This window comes from Streptopelia decaocto (assembly GCF_964273445.1).
Source record: "Streptopelia decaocto genome assembly, chromosome: 3".
In the NCBI taxonomy this organism is placed as follows: Eukaryota; Metazoa; Chordata; class Aves; order Columbiformes; family Columbidae; genus Streptopelia; species Streptopelia decaocto.
The window spans coordinates 43233702-43248398 of record NC_138656.1 but is presented as its reverse complement, the minus strand read 5'-3'; the positions used below and the strand labels follow the sequence as shown (position 1 = coordinate 43248398).

The 14697-nt window shown below is 38.8% G+C and overlaps 1 protein-coding gene across 1 annotated transcript in view; it reads left to right on the top strand.

The window, feature by feature from the left end:
- MAP3K21 (mitogen-activated protein kinase kinase kinase 21) overlaps positions 1-14697 on the top strand; it is a 41203-nt gene that overhangs the window by 11065 nt on the left and 15441 nt on the right. The window contains exon 2 of the mRNA XM_082049240.1: positions 9987-10167. Coding sequence (XP_081905366.1) covers positions 9987-10167 — 181 coding nt within the window. The remainder of the gene's footprint in view (positions 1-9986; positions 10168-14697) is intronic.

The window sequence follows — 14697 nt, the reverse complement described above, 5'->3', positions numbered from 1 at the left end:
AATTGACTGGTTTACCACCTAATTATTATTACCAGTTGTTCTTAGTATTTCTTTTTAATCTACCTGCATTTTGGTCACTGTTTTTATTGCGTAGCTGCCTTTAAAAAACTAACAGCAAGCAAAGAAGGAAGCTTAAAAGAAAGTAATTATTGTTTCAAATAAGTATGGAAGTTCCTGGTACGTGCCGCACAATGGAGTGTTTCGAGTCTTAAAGCTAAGTTTCAGTGTCGATTGATTTCCATGTGATTGTAAAATTATGGAGGAATTGCTGTAATGAGGTAACTTCTTGAATGTAGTATTTAAATAGAACTAAATTTAAGATTTTATTAAACAGGGAGCTTGAGAACACTTAATGTACAGTCTGTTTTTGATTTTTTTGCTGATGCAATATCTAAATCTTGCCTTTTCAGAATCCACTGTTTAAATGATGATTATTTGAAATGTGTGTTACCTCTGGTACTTCCTCTTAAGACAAAATAGAAATTTCTAGTTTGCGTTACAGAACTACCTGAACAGCAAGTGAAGCACAAGTGGCAGGCAGAAAATGACTTGCAGCATCTGCAGCCTGTGCCAGTAACTTGTTAAAACTGCTTCTTTCTCTCAAGTTTCCATTTGCCCTAAGTTGCGTTAAGAATAGTTATTAAAGAAGTGAAGGGGAAGCAAAAAATGGTGTTGCAAGGTGTGTTGAAGCTGTTGAAATATCTAATCCCTCTCTCTCTCTCTTCCCTTCATTTCCTGCAGATAGCCAGGTGACTCCGTGCCATTCTAATGCTTTGGTGGTTTTCTTGTGCCACTTGTTCCTCTGTGGGTTGTATTTTTCTTATGGGGTTGGTGCGTATCTGTCAGTATATGCTGTCAAGGACTCTTTGTGTCAAGTCTTGTCTTGTTTTGGCTTTCCAATTGGGAACACTTTGTTCAGATTGTTTTTTTTTTTTTTAATATATGTTGGCTCCTGTGAGATAGGATTATTATTTTTTTTTTTTTTTTTTTTTTCCTTCTTAAGATGGGTGTTTTTAGACAAATATGTTTAAGAACAAAGTGTCGTTGGGTTGCTTTCAATTTAGTGTGAAAATGAAGAAATGGTTATATGCCTGCTATAAAGGGATGTAGATGAAAGAGGAGCACAGTATCACTATAATAAAAAGTAGGTAAATGTCTCCTGCATTTGTAATCAGTGTTTAAAGGAAGAAATTCTTTCTGATGGTGAGCTCTAAACTTAATCTAGTGAGATAATTTCAATCTGACAGACACCGACTGAGAGGAGAATAACAGTTGTTATCCTGAGAACCCATAGGAGAAAAGTAAGATATTTAAGAAGCAATGCTGTACAGACAAATATATCATCTTTTGCATGTATTTAAGATGTCCTGGTCAGTTATTGTTTTCACTGTGGTAGTTAATTGGCAGTTTAAAAACTGGGCATGGCTTCTATAAGTAGTGTTGAAATTTTAGTTTCTAATTACAATCTTAACCAAACAACAGCTCCACAAAATGGAGGCAGGTCTTTTAATATTGACAAGGTATTGTGTTTCCTTGACTAAATATGCAACCTTTAAGTTTTTGTTTTCTGCCTGTTAGTTCCCAGGTAAAGATACAAGGTAGCCAGCTGGTTTTGTTACATGTTGATTTAGTGAATTAACAGGAACCAGATTCACGTGCAAACAGTTGGAGAGGGAACTGGCCGGGGGGAGGGGGGCAGGTGACAGTAGCAGCTTTTTCAGAATAATCTCTACTTGTAAGCAGAGGAATATAGTATAATATCTTTCTTTCTGGTATTCTCTAAGAATGGCTTTATCAATGGTGGTAAACGTGGGCATGTAAGCGGTCTTACCTATAGTCATAGTAACTTAAGTAGCTATGCTATTAAATAGCTTGTATTTGTGAAAACCATAATAGTCAGCTATTTAGCAAACTGTAGATAAGGTAGCAAGAAGAAGTCAGTGGAAAATAACTAATGTGAGAGAATATAGTTGCTTAACATTTTGTTTTTAGTAGCAACAAAATAGAGAATAAGGTATAGTAGAAGGTATAAATAGAGTATAAAGAGGATAGGAGAAGATAGAATCATAGAATAGTTGAGGTTGGAAGGGACCTCCAAAGGTCATCTAGTCCAACCCCCTGCAATGAGCAGGGACATCTTCAACAAGGTCAGGTTACTCAGAGCCCCATCCAGCCTGGCCTTGAATGTCTCCAGGGATGGGGCATCTACCACCTCTCTGGGCAACCTAGGCCAGTATTTACCACCCTCATTGTAAAAAATGTCTTCCTCATGTCTAGCCTGAATCTCTCCTTCTTTAGTTTAAAACCCTTACCTCTTGTCCTGTTTTCACATGCCCTGTTAAAAAGTCTGTCCCCATCTTTCTTATAGGCACCTTTTAAGTACTGAAAGGCCACAGTAAGGTCTGCCTGGAGCCTTCTCCAGGCTGAACAATCCCAACTTTCTCAGCCTCTCCTCACAGCAGAGCTGTTCCATGTCTTTCCTTTGCTGAGGGCTCCAGAGCTGGACGCAGGACTCCAGGTGGGGTCTCACCAGAGCAGAGTAGAGGGGCAGAATCACTTCCCTCAACCTGCTGACCACGCTGCTTTGGATACAGTCCAGGATGCAATTGACCTTCTGGGCTGCAAGTGGATGTTGCCAGATTGTGTCCAGCCTCTTATCCACAAGTACCCCCAAGTCCTTCTCTGCAGGGCTGCTTTCAATCCCTTCATCCCCCAGCCTGTATTGGTACTGTGGAGTGCCCCAACCCAGGTGCAGGACCTTGCACTTGGCCTTGTTGAACCAAATGAGGTTTGTATGTGCCAAATTCTTGAGCTTGTCCAGGTCCCTCTGGATGGCATCCTGTCCCTCAGGCATGTCAACTGCACCATTCAGCTTAGTGTCGTCCACAAACTTGCTGAGGGTGCAACTTGATCCCAATGTCTCTGTCATTGATGAAGATATTAAACAGTACTGGTCCCAGTACTGACCCATGAGGGACGCCACTTGTTACTGGTTTCCATCCAGACATTGTGCCATTGACCGCTACTCTCTGGTGCAACCATCCAGCCAGTTCCTTGTCTACCCCTTCAAATCCATACCTCTCCAATTTCAAGAGAAGGATGGTGGAGGGGACTGTGGTGGAATGCAACCCCCCTCCCTCCTTCAGGTTGGAAGGAGTGGGCACATCTCCCTCTTTCTCTGGTACTTGAGGCTAACAGCTTCTTTTGTTTGGCCCCAGAGCACCCTGGCTAGGGCCATTATGAGAAGGGAGTGTCAAGGAGCCAGTGTGGGGGATGTTTTGGAGGCTTCAGGGGCACCCACTCCAGTGTGGGGGTGCAGAGAAGCTTCTAGAATGCCTACAAGTCAGATCTGATCAGCCAGTATAAAAACGGGATTCTCGTCGGCGACTCCGCCCATTGTGCGGGTCCCTCGGAGCACGAGCTTGGCCACTGCCGCCGGGAGCCACGGGCCCCCCCCAGCTACCCGGGATGGAGACTCCGCTTGCCTTGCCACCACGTGTGTAAGTAAAACTTCTCGCAGGATTGCGAGTACATTTATACTTTTCGTGCACATTTGCACATATATTTTCCGTGCACATTTGCACGTGCACTTCAAATTATTTCCTCGCACAATTGTGAGTGTATTATAAATTTACCCTCGTGGAATCACAAGTGCACACTTCCCGTACTCACTACGAGTATGTGTATCTCTTTTAAAAGAATAATCCTGCACCGTGTTTGGCAAGTGTGTGCTTCTCCACGACCCAGGGCCGGCTCCGGCATTGTTTTGGTGCAGCCACGTGCATGCACACTGTGGACCGCCTGTTGTATTAGTTGCTGCCCCTTCAAATTATTTCCTCAACTGATATCCGAACCTGTATTTAAGTCACTTGTGGAGTGCTAAAACCCTGTTTCTCACTGGTTTAATAAAGGTTGTTGTGGACTCTGTTGTCCCTTAAATTAACCTCGGGGTGCCTCCGTGTAATATTTCGTGACAGGGACCATGTCAAAGGCTTTACAGAAGTCCAGATAGATGAATTCCGTAGCCCTTCCTTTGTCTACTGATGTAGTTACTCCATCATAGAAGGTCACTAGGTTGGTCAATCAGGACTTGCCCAGAGGTAAAGCCGTGCTGGCTGTCCTGAATCACCTCACTGTCCTCCATGTGCCTTAGCACAGCTTCTAGGAGTATCTGTTACATTATCTTCCCAGGCACAGATGTGGGACTGAAGGGTTGGTAGTTCCTTGAGTCCTCCTTTCTACTCTTTTTAAAAATGGGTGCAATGTTTCAATTTATCCAGTCACCGGGAACTTCACCTGACTGCCATGACTTCTCAAATTTTGATGGAGAATGGCTTGGCAACTACATCAGCCAATTCCCTCAGGACTCTGGGATGCATCACATCAGGTCCCAAAGCACTTGTTATTTCGATTTTTTTTTTTTTTTTTTTTTTAATTAAGCATCAAAAGATAGTTTAAATTCAGTACATCTAAACTACTAAAAAGGTATTCAAGTTAATCCTTTGATTTGGCTTCTCTCAGAATACCTTATTTATGCAACTGATTTAAATAGCTAATAATTTAAAATGGTCACCTGAAAGTGCTAGAGTACATTAAGAAATAAAGCTGATTTTAACTGCATAAAGTCTTTAGGTTTCAAGCAGCTTGTCAAATGAAATATTATATTAAATGGGGACTTTAAGATAGATAAGGTTGGAGAAATACAATTTATAATTTTTGGTAACAAAAAGAAAAGTAGGACTGTAGGAAATAACCTGTATTAAAAGAGTAGCATCAAAGAGCTTAATACCTGGTGAAGGTTGCCTGCATGTACTGCCAACTACAAAGTCTGTCCAGGCTTCCCTCAGGCTTGCTGTAAATAACGTTTCTTAAGCTACATGAATTTTAAGAAATAAAAAGGAGAGAAGGTGAGGCAAGAATGTGAGCCTTTATTTAAAATTATGCTTTAATCAAAATGCTTGTGATTTGAACAAATTCTTTCAGCTCCTCTCTAGAGTTTAAGCTTAGTCCTGAAAGCACTGGGGGTATAGTTCTGGACTTGTCTGCATTTGGTAGACCAGGCATGCACCCCAGGATTTTTTTTTGTCTAAATGCGCTATTTTCTGTTATTTCTTGAATGGTTACAGCCTATCTGTCCATATCTTGCTGCAGTTGATCTCTTACCTTTTGCTCTCAGTAGCTCCAAGCATTACTGCCAGAGGGGAGAGTCTGGAGATGGAGTGGTGGAAAGGGAATGGCACAGGAAAGAGTAGGGGGGACTGGGAGCATTTGAGTGGGATTTTACTGGGGCTTCTGCCTCCTTTTCAAGCAATTCTGTGCCTTTCCTGACTAGAGAGCAGCTTGTATGGGAACAGTAGTGGTTCATCAGAGAGATGTTTCTGGTTCTATTTTAATCAGAACATGGACTTGGGAACTACCAGCTGGCTCAGCAGGTACAGTTCTGTCACAGTCTTGGGCAACTATGTGATAGAGTTTGTAAAAGTGTGCAGAACATCTTATCTGCATACTGTTACACCATAAAATACTTGCAGTGTGCCCTAAGATTAGTAGAAAAAGACTCCAGCTCTAACTCGTGATGCTGAAAGAAAGCAGGAAAGATTATTAGCATTGCTATTTCAGGAATCATTAGGTTTGATAGGAGTGTATGTTGGATCTTGTGACATTTTTGAGGAGTAAACTCTGCTTTACACTTCAGAGGAGGGCTGAAGGGAGGTTGGAGGAAAGAGGCAATACCTTGAGATCTGATATGAGCCTTTCCCCACCCTGGTAGCTCCAGATCTAGAACTGAGTTTAATCACAAGGATCCCAGTAAGATGGATCAGCCAAAGCACCTAGGAACGTATTTTATTGATAAGAGCACCAGTGCTGTAGATCTGTATCCTGTTTCTAGATATGGCTAACTTCTGTTCTCATAACTGCCCTTGACAGTTGTTTAGCCTAGCAAAAGCTCTTCTGATTTATCTAGATAAAATACATTACATGTTCCTGACTACTTCTGTTTTCTGCATCTGCTCCAGTTTAAGTTCCTGTTGTTGAATATATATGTGAAGTTCTGGTCATCCAGCATTTTGTATGAGGTCTTATGCTTTATATGATTCTACTGATACATCCTTGTTGCCTTCTTTCACCTCTGCTTTATAGCTGTAGGTTTTATGATTGATTCCTTCCAACTTTGCATATTTTCTAGTATGATGATCTGGTCTTCTTCAGAGTAGGCAGTATCTTCTGACTTTGCTGTCAGTTCTTGAAACACTCCTTGTATTTTTACTCTGATTGCAAATCTGCATGTGAAGCAAACATGCTTCCTAGTGATGATTCATTTTATCCTGATAACTTGTCTCAAGATTTTCCTTCATACAACTGCTATGCAGAATTATTTGAATGATCTTTATTCTGTTTGTATGATTTAACTTCCTAAAAGGTACTTGTCTGCTACCTTATCTCTTTCTAAGAAACCATCTGTCAGGATAAAATGGGATTACTGTCGCATGAGCTATTTGTGATGTAACTCTGCCATAATATTGCTGTTTTTTCTATGCCTTGATGTCCCTTATTACCGTCCTTTATTAGTTTTCTTTGAAATCTATTCTAAAATGACATTTAAGTTAATGTCTATAGTTGAGTGAACACAATACAGTTGTTTTGAATACAGATAATGTTAACTTTTGTTCTGTCATAAGTTTACAGATTCCTCAAAATGTTTGATAGTAGATTTACACTTTTTACAACATTAGTCTTGCTCTGAGTGGGGGCAGGGTTGACATCCCAAGGTCTGTTCATACCTAAATTATTTCATAATTCTATGAGCTACATCCTTCATTAAACAAGAATGAATAATAAGTGGATTTCCATATTCTTTTTATTTACATTAGACAACTGAAGTGTATAACGTTTTTTCCATCTGTATGGTTAAATAGCAATATTTTTGTTAAGGATGCTATTAAAATCCAAATATACCTTTGTTCCATTGTCAAAACTTTTAATTTTTAGGACATACAAAAAATCATATCCACAAATTTCAATACCACTTTACTACATAGCATTTGTATTTTTCTTTTCTGTTCTTTTCTTTTTTTTTTTTTTTTTTCCTCTCTGAGTCAAGGTTTCTTTGTCTTTTATCTTCAACCTATAGATTTATATTTCATTGAATTACTGTAAATAGCATGCAATAACTTCTCTTTGTTCCCCAGCTGTAAATGGTTCTGGGCATGTGCTCCCATGTGCTTTCATATTCGAAGAGTGCCTGATATATGACACCCTAACCTCTGCTACTATGATGTTAATAAATTTATTTTCCCCTTGATCTCATTGCAGAAAGGTACAGTCACAGAGGGAGGTGTGTTGAAAAATATAGTCTAACTGGTAGGGAGCATACACAACCTTAAAATATTTAGTCAAACAGTTATTTATGGCTGTAGCACATGAAATGTTTGAATAACAGTCCAAGATGAAGTTTTATGCTAGTTTGCACAAAGTGGTCTTCTCAAATCTGACTTAGTCTCCTTCTCTTAAATTTTGAATCATTCAGAAATAGTCACAGTCTCTGATTTTGCCTATGTCAAAATAAATGAGGTGGTTGTAGGATTTTCCTACACTTCTGTGTTCCTAATCTAATTCTGGGGTTTTGGGTAGGTTTATTTTCAAATAGCCTATCTACTTTTAAATATTTGAGGCTGTGTTTGTCAGAATGTTAGAACTAATGTAAGTACGAGCTTTATTCTTTGCGGAAAACAAGAAGTCTGAAAAATGTTGAAGTAAATCAGAAAGTGCTCAACTGGCTGTTAGCCAACTTAATATTGTGGGTGTATTGGAGTCCAAAAAAAGGTAATTTAAGGGCTTTGAAAAAGAACCAAGTGGGGGCTGAGTGAAGAGGGTCAGCACAATGCTGCAGAAGTGACTCCTTGGGGGTCAGCAGCCAGCGAGGCCATGGGGCTGTGCAGAAGGATGCTGCAGCAAAGGTTGCTGGGTTGCTGCGGGGGAAGCACTTCACAGAGCGCTACTCAGCTATGCCAAGCATTTTTACTACCCAGCTGCTAAGTAATCTGTGCATAGTATTGCTGTTTTCCTGGCTACTGGCCGGAAAGGGAAGTTTGAACTGCTAAGAAATGTCGTCTCTTTGTAGGATGAAACTTGGCCACGTGCCAGTTATTACCTTTTGCAAGACTGACTGTTTTTGGTTTCGGTCACATTGGCTGTCAAGGAATGTCAGGAATTCTGCTGAACATGTTTGAAATGGAATAGCAAACAATAGGTCTTTGATTCAAGTATAAAAATATAAAAACTCTAGCAGTAATTTAACTTGTGCTGGTGGTGCCGACTGGTGAGCTCTTGGTCTGTCTATACCATTTTTGTCTTCATTTCTTCTACTCCGTGTTAAGAAGCTTACTGAAAATGGCATGTGTGTTCTCTTTTCATCTAGATTTGATGTCATTTTTGGACATATTTGTTAGAGTGTAATTAATCTGTACCAGTAAACTTGTTTTCTTGCAATTGTAAATGCAAGATTATCAGTTTTTCCTCTGTAAGGGAAGGTAATTCTTCATCTGCTTTTTTATTAATGGGTTTGCTGCACTCTTTTTTGCTGTACATATAGTTGGAAAACACATGCATTTATGATTATTCTTATTTGTAATGTAACCTTTGATCTTTGTCCTGGGAGATAATTTTGATAGAAAGTCAAAGCTAACAGTTACTACAACAGACAGTGACAGAGGAACTTACTATGCAATTAAAATTATAGTGTATTAATAAAGACTCCTTTGCATCTGTTGTCATTCTCCTTGAGAGCCCTAGCACAATAACCCAGTTCTCTTCAATACTAGTTTGTGAAGGTGTATTACAACTCTGCCAATGCTGTTGTGTTATGAACAAGTCAGACACTTAATACACTCTGTAGGATGCAACAGCAAAAAAAGGGAATTTTTCTTTAACAAGCACAAAGGTGTGGTGGGTATAACTTAACATGGATTTGATGTGAGTCCAGTGTCCTGTTGCCAGTTGTGGACTCCTAAGCCAAGCTGACTCCTCTGGTATGTTCTCCCACCTGTGCTGATTTGTGGCCCAGAGATTTCTTGAACTTAAACCCACTTTTTGATTTAAATGCTTTTTATGGAGTTGTCTATGAATTTGTGTAGGCACTTTTTAAATCTATGCAAAATAATAGTATTCACATACTATGCCAAGAATTCAAAAGTTCACCTACCTGTGTGTTGTCTGAATGACTGCCACGTGTTTGATGCTTATCTGCTAATTTTGCTCAATGATGTCTGTTTCTTCTGTTGAAGAACTGTGAACAATTGTTACCTATAGCTTTCTTCCTTAGGTGGTGTTAAAGATTCTGTTCTCAGCTGTTTCTTTTCCTGGGGGAAGACCCCTTGTCTGTTAACCATTCCTTGTACCTGTGGACGTGCTGTTTTGAGCACCCTGGTTGTGTCCTTCTCTGTGCCTCTTTCAGTTCTCTTATATACTTTTTTGAGATAAATAAGAACCAAGATTGGATGCGGTATTAAGGATGGATTTTATACAGTGACATAATGTGTCCTGCTTTTTAAAAATCTTTTATAACAATTCTTCACACTTCTTTTGTTTTACTACTACTGCTATTTTTATTACTTCAGAATCTCATTCCAAAATGAATACCTTTTTCACATCTTGTCATCATCAGTTTGACGTTAGGATTCTGGACTTTCTTCAACTTACATGCTTTACTTTACATCTCTCTACAGTGGATTTCTTGTGCTAGTTTAATATTTGCTCACACAGTTGCATAAACAACTCACAGTACTGTAGGTGTTCTTGCTTTTGTAGCTTAGAGTAGGTTAGAATTATCAAAAACCTTCATGTTTATAAAAATTGCATTAGTATTTTCACAACATTTAAAGTATACAATTATCTGTGCAGTACAAGTTGTATGTGATATTAATAACAGGACTGGATATTTTGATTTGATTCCCGTTGCATTAATTTACAAACTCAATCTTTTGCAGTTTTGTTGCTAGAGAAGATGGAACACGATGACATTAGTAATAAAACTCTGAAGATTACAGACTTTGGTCTGGCTAGAGAGTGGCACAGAACAACCAAAATGAGTGCGGCAGGGACTTACGCATGGATGGCTCCGGAAGTTATCAAGTCCTCCATGTTTTCTAAAGGAAGCGATATTTGGAGGTAAGAAGTTTGTCTGCTAAAGACCATGTTCAGTAGACCTATGCTGAAGTTTTCTCATGAACTTTTATTTGGATATTTTGGTGGTTTCCTAGGTTATTGTCCCAGCATATGGCAAGTATAGCTGTTCTAAGAAACACAGTAATTTCAGAGCATTTAGTTCATTTGATCTACCTGTAGTTATTAATGACTTACAGATTTGGGTGAGAGAGGGGGAAAACAAGATCTCATTAAGGGAAGTCTTTAAAATATCTCTTGGTTAAGATACCTAAGTATTTATATTTGGAGTCTTAATATAAACAGCCGTGTGCTCTTGATACATTAACATATGATTGATCTCAAATTGGTGTGTTTAATTTATATCATATGTCTGAAAAGTCTTATTCTGCATAAAGAAATGGCACCAGCCAGTTATTACCATATATAGTCTGATAAATAAACGTAAGCTGCAAACCAGAACTTTGCCAGATGTTAACTCAAATGCGTGCTGGTTTTAGGAATCTAGAATGTTATCATGTGTAAAAGTGAACATCAGATCTAAGCGTTTATATGTGTAGAGATTTTGCTTCCAGTAGCTGGAGTGAGGAGACTGTGTTAAGCACAAAATTGTTTTAACTTGCTCTCTAATTTTAAAGATGGGGAACTCCCTGTGTTATATTTGTGAATTTCTTGTTAAAGACATTATTGTGGATCATATAAATATTATGGCTCTCAAAACTGATGCTATTTTTGAGTGGTGTAGTGTGGGATACGTGTATTGTAGAAAGGCAATTTAAACTTAAGTTTTAATTTAGTTCTGTCTTTCGAGTGGGGGAAAAGCAGTGATTGCACAATAGGCTCTAAAAGCTGCTGTGCCTCACCCTGAAAAGTCTACATTTCCTTTCTTTTTGAAACGTTTTCTCTCTGAAGGATCCAAGGTAGCTATTTGGGGAAGGAGGGGTGGACTTTAATCTGTTCTCTCATGCCTTATGCATGTTCTGTGTTGTATAATTCTTAAATATGGTCCTATTTTGCTTAGATGCCTGTTATTCTCCAGCATGAAGTAATATTTTTGGTATTCTCAGAATGTTTATATATCTGCGCTACTGTTTTGTGACACCCATTTGTCTTGTGTCTGGAATTGGTTTTCAGCATTTTGTTTACATCAGTTTGAGTTGATGCCCAGTTAAGAAACATCTTTGGCTTCATTCTTTTTTTCCTTCTTCCTTTTTTCTTTGATTTTTTTTCTTTTGCGGGGTGGAGGTTGGGTGTAGGCGTTTCCCTAATCAGCTGTATTCCGTGCTTAATTACAGGTCCTGTCCAGTCTTGTTGCTGTGATTTTAGGTATCTGAGGGGGTATGCTTTGGTGCAATTATTTTATATTCTCCTGCAACATTAGTTTACATTTTTGGAACCTACAGTATTTCTCTTCTTCGCCTTCTCTCCTGCACGCCTCTCTTGTAAAAATGTAAGTATTTAGCTCAATGATGGACGTCTAACAGGAGAGGTTTATAAGTAGAAAGGCTGTGTTGTACAGTATAGTTTAGGCCTTCTTGGCTTCTAAACATTTTCTGCTTACTGCACCTTGATCTATTCTGTTGCTTATCTTTACTCTTTCTTTAAAAGAAAGGCAAATAAAAAATACCTTGATTACAGGAGTGTGGTTTTTTTTTTTAAAAAGCATTCAGGTTACAAGTTTAAGTATGGGCCTCTCTGAGGCAAGAACACAGTATATGTCAGGAAAGTTCTGAGCTTCAGTTACACATTCTGAGTACTGAGTCTCCAAAAGAAGTCTGTAGACCTCTTATTTTAAAAGTAAAAAAAAAGGCTGTTGAAGCTGCTTAAGTGTACTCATGTTTGCAGCTAGTCTTACAGAATTAGCCAGTGCTTGGAAATGTTGTGGGAGTATTTTCACACACAGTCTTCCAGGCTGCACATTCTCAGGTGTCATCCTAGACAGCAGAACTGGTGCTTTCTAGGCCCTGCATGTGTAACCTTTTTTCTTCCCAAACCAGACTACTGCAGGTGTTACTCTCGGGCACATGCTTCCAAATTCCTAAACAAGAATTCCACTCTTTCCACCCTCCTCTTCGTCAATCAGCACACTTTTTTTTTTTTTTTTTTTTTTTTTTTAGTGGTGTGGCAGTCTTGGTTTTGTGTATGGAGCCTGAAAGTGCAAACATGCATATAGATGTCCCGGTGCTGGCAGTGGACTTCATTGGTGGGCTTCACAGTAACGCGTGCCTCCAGCCTGCATGTGCATGGCAAAGTGGGGGAGCTCTCGCTGTAGGGCAGAATGAGCTTTTGCCTGGCACATTTAGCATAATTTTGAAGAGATTCATGTAGCAATGCTTAGTACGCTCTCCTTTAGAAGAAGGATTGTAGAGTAAATTGAACTTGACCTTCATTTTGATCAGCTTTTAAAATATATAAAAGCAGCAAGTTATTGCTGGAATGACACATAGTAAGGCTTATATTCCAGGAAAATAATTTTTAGTAATGAAAATACTTAAACATCATTTTTTTGAGAGTGTTTTAGTTTTTGTGATTTAAAATTGTGTAATTCAAGCATATTATGCCTGTATTTTTGGCCTTTTGCTGAAGATGGAGAAGGAGATGGCTTTTGATCTTTTCTTAAAAGCTCTTTCGTAGAAGCTCTGACTGTTCACCCTGGACAACTGTACATGAGCTGGTAAAATTTAATGCACAAAGTATCTACTTCTATAGTAGAGAGAATTAATAAGTCGTTGTTGTCCTAGATAACAATGGATTAGTAGCTCCTCAAAACTCCAACGTGGCAGGACTAGAATGTCTTTGGGGTTCATCCTCACAGTTTTCCCCCCACAGCATTGGCTTTTTGGTACTTGAAGACTACTTTTATTAAAAGAGATGCATTCAGACTATTACTGTGTTGGTCTGTTTAAAATTTTACAACCACCTTCTTGGCACTGTTCAGTGCTACTTAAGATTAAAGGCTTGCATTGTAAATATAACTAAAGATAATAGAGTGGCACAACTTTTAATAAAAGGATTTCTTTTTAGTTAAATTTATTGTTCTGCTTAACTTCAGGGTTCATGCTAAAATATGTCTAGAATAGTCTGAACTAGAGAATTCCTTGAATTAGGAACAGTATACACTTGCCGAGGGAGCATGACATTATGATTTCTCTAAGCACACAGATGAGAATGTAGTTCAGCAGAGTTCCTCCATCACACATAAAATGTGTATGTACTGCAGAAAGTGTTGTACTCATTGTTAGAAGTACCACTGATTTAAAACAAAATTGCAATTCATTGTTTTGTCCTCCTTTGAGTATACAAGCAATTGCAGAGATTAGACTGGGAAAAATTGGGAGGAAAATATTAAGAAGCCAAATACTTGTCTTTATATTTTCTATTTTTCAGGAATAGACCATATTCTTCAGCTTTTGATTAACTGTGTTAGCACTATAATTTCCTCTGTTTTCTAAGATTTCGCAATAGGCAAAACTTCTTAGGTGAATAGAATGTAAATAAATCACTGCTGATATTCATGCTCATATTGTGTAGTTAGCTGTCTTATTATTTATTGAAGTGATGTTGTACAGTCTTGTATAATGCTAAATTACTTTCTTGTTTAAGGAGAGAGTAATAGAAGAACTTTAACAGTGTGTGTTCTTCTCCCTGTCACATCTACTGTAGTTGAGGTGATATTTCTAGTACTAAGGGGTACGTAGTAAGGGAAGCGGTACAAAGCCCTGACCTCCCCAGCGCTGTACACAGTTCTCTTTACATAGGAGAGCTCAGTCCAGTCCTGCAAAACTTCCAGGTAGTTTCTTTGCACAGCTGGAGAGAAAGGGCAAGAGAAATACTTTGTATTCTGGTTTTGTCCCTATGTCTGCTCACTTTACTACTCAAAAGCAGCAATAGATTGTCCTTTGTACCCTAGTTCTACAGACAGTGGTTCCCTGGCAGGAAGAGGAGGTGGGGAGGGAGGTGGGGAACACAACCCCAAATAAACCAGTCATAAAGTCCACTTTAGGTTTACCTTCTGGAAAGGAATTATTCTTACTTCCACAAAAATGACTGTGAAAACCATCCATTTCAGTGGTGGTGGGATGGGAGCTCTAGAGCAAGAGCAGCGAGTGTGCTGTCCCAGCCTTTGGTAGGGGCTTGGGTCATTTGAGCAAGCCAAGCGCTGGGCATACAGACCCAAAGAACACCCAGCTCTTCTGGAATGGAGAGCACAGCAGAAATTCTTACAATTAGTGTTGCTGCAATAGGAATTCCTATGATTCTTTATTTCTGTATGTGACACTGAGGAAAGATCTCTTTAGGCCACCACCTGGAGGCAATGTTTTGTTTGTTTGTGGTTTGGTTTTTGTTTTTTTTTCCTAGCATGGATAAATTAGTTTTGTGTGTAATAGATTCTCAATCTTATTATATCTTCTATGGGAACTGAAAAGTTAACGGGCCTTTTTAGAGCACACAAGAGATTAGAAATGCACACTTCCAGATAAAGCTAGGGCTTTTCTGGTGTTTTTTTTATTACCATTTTTTTTTTTTTTTTTTTTA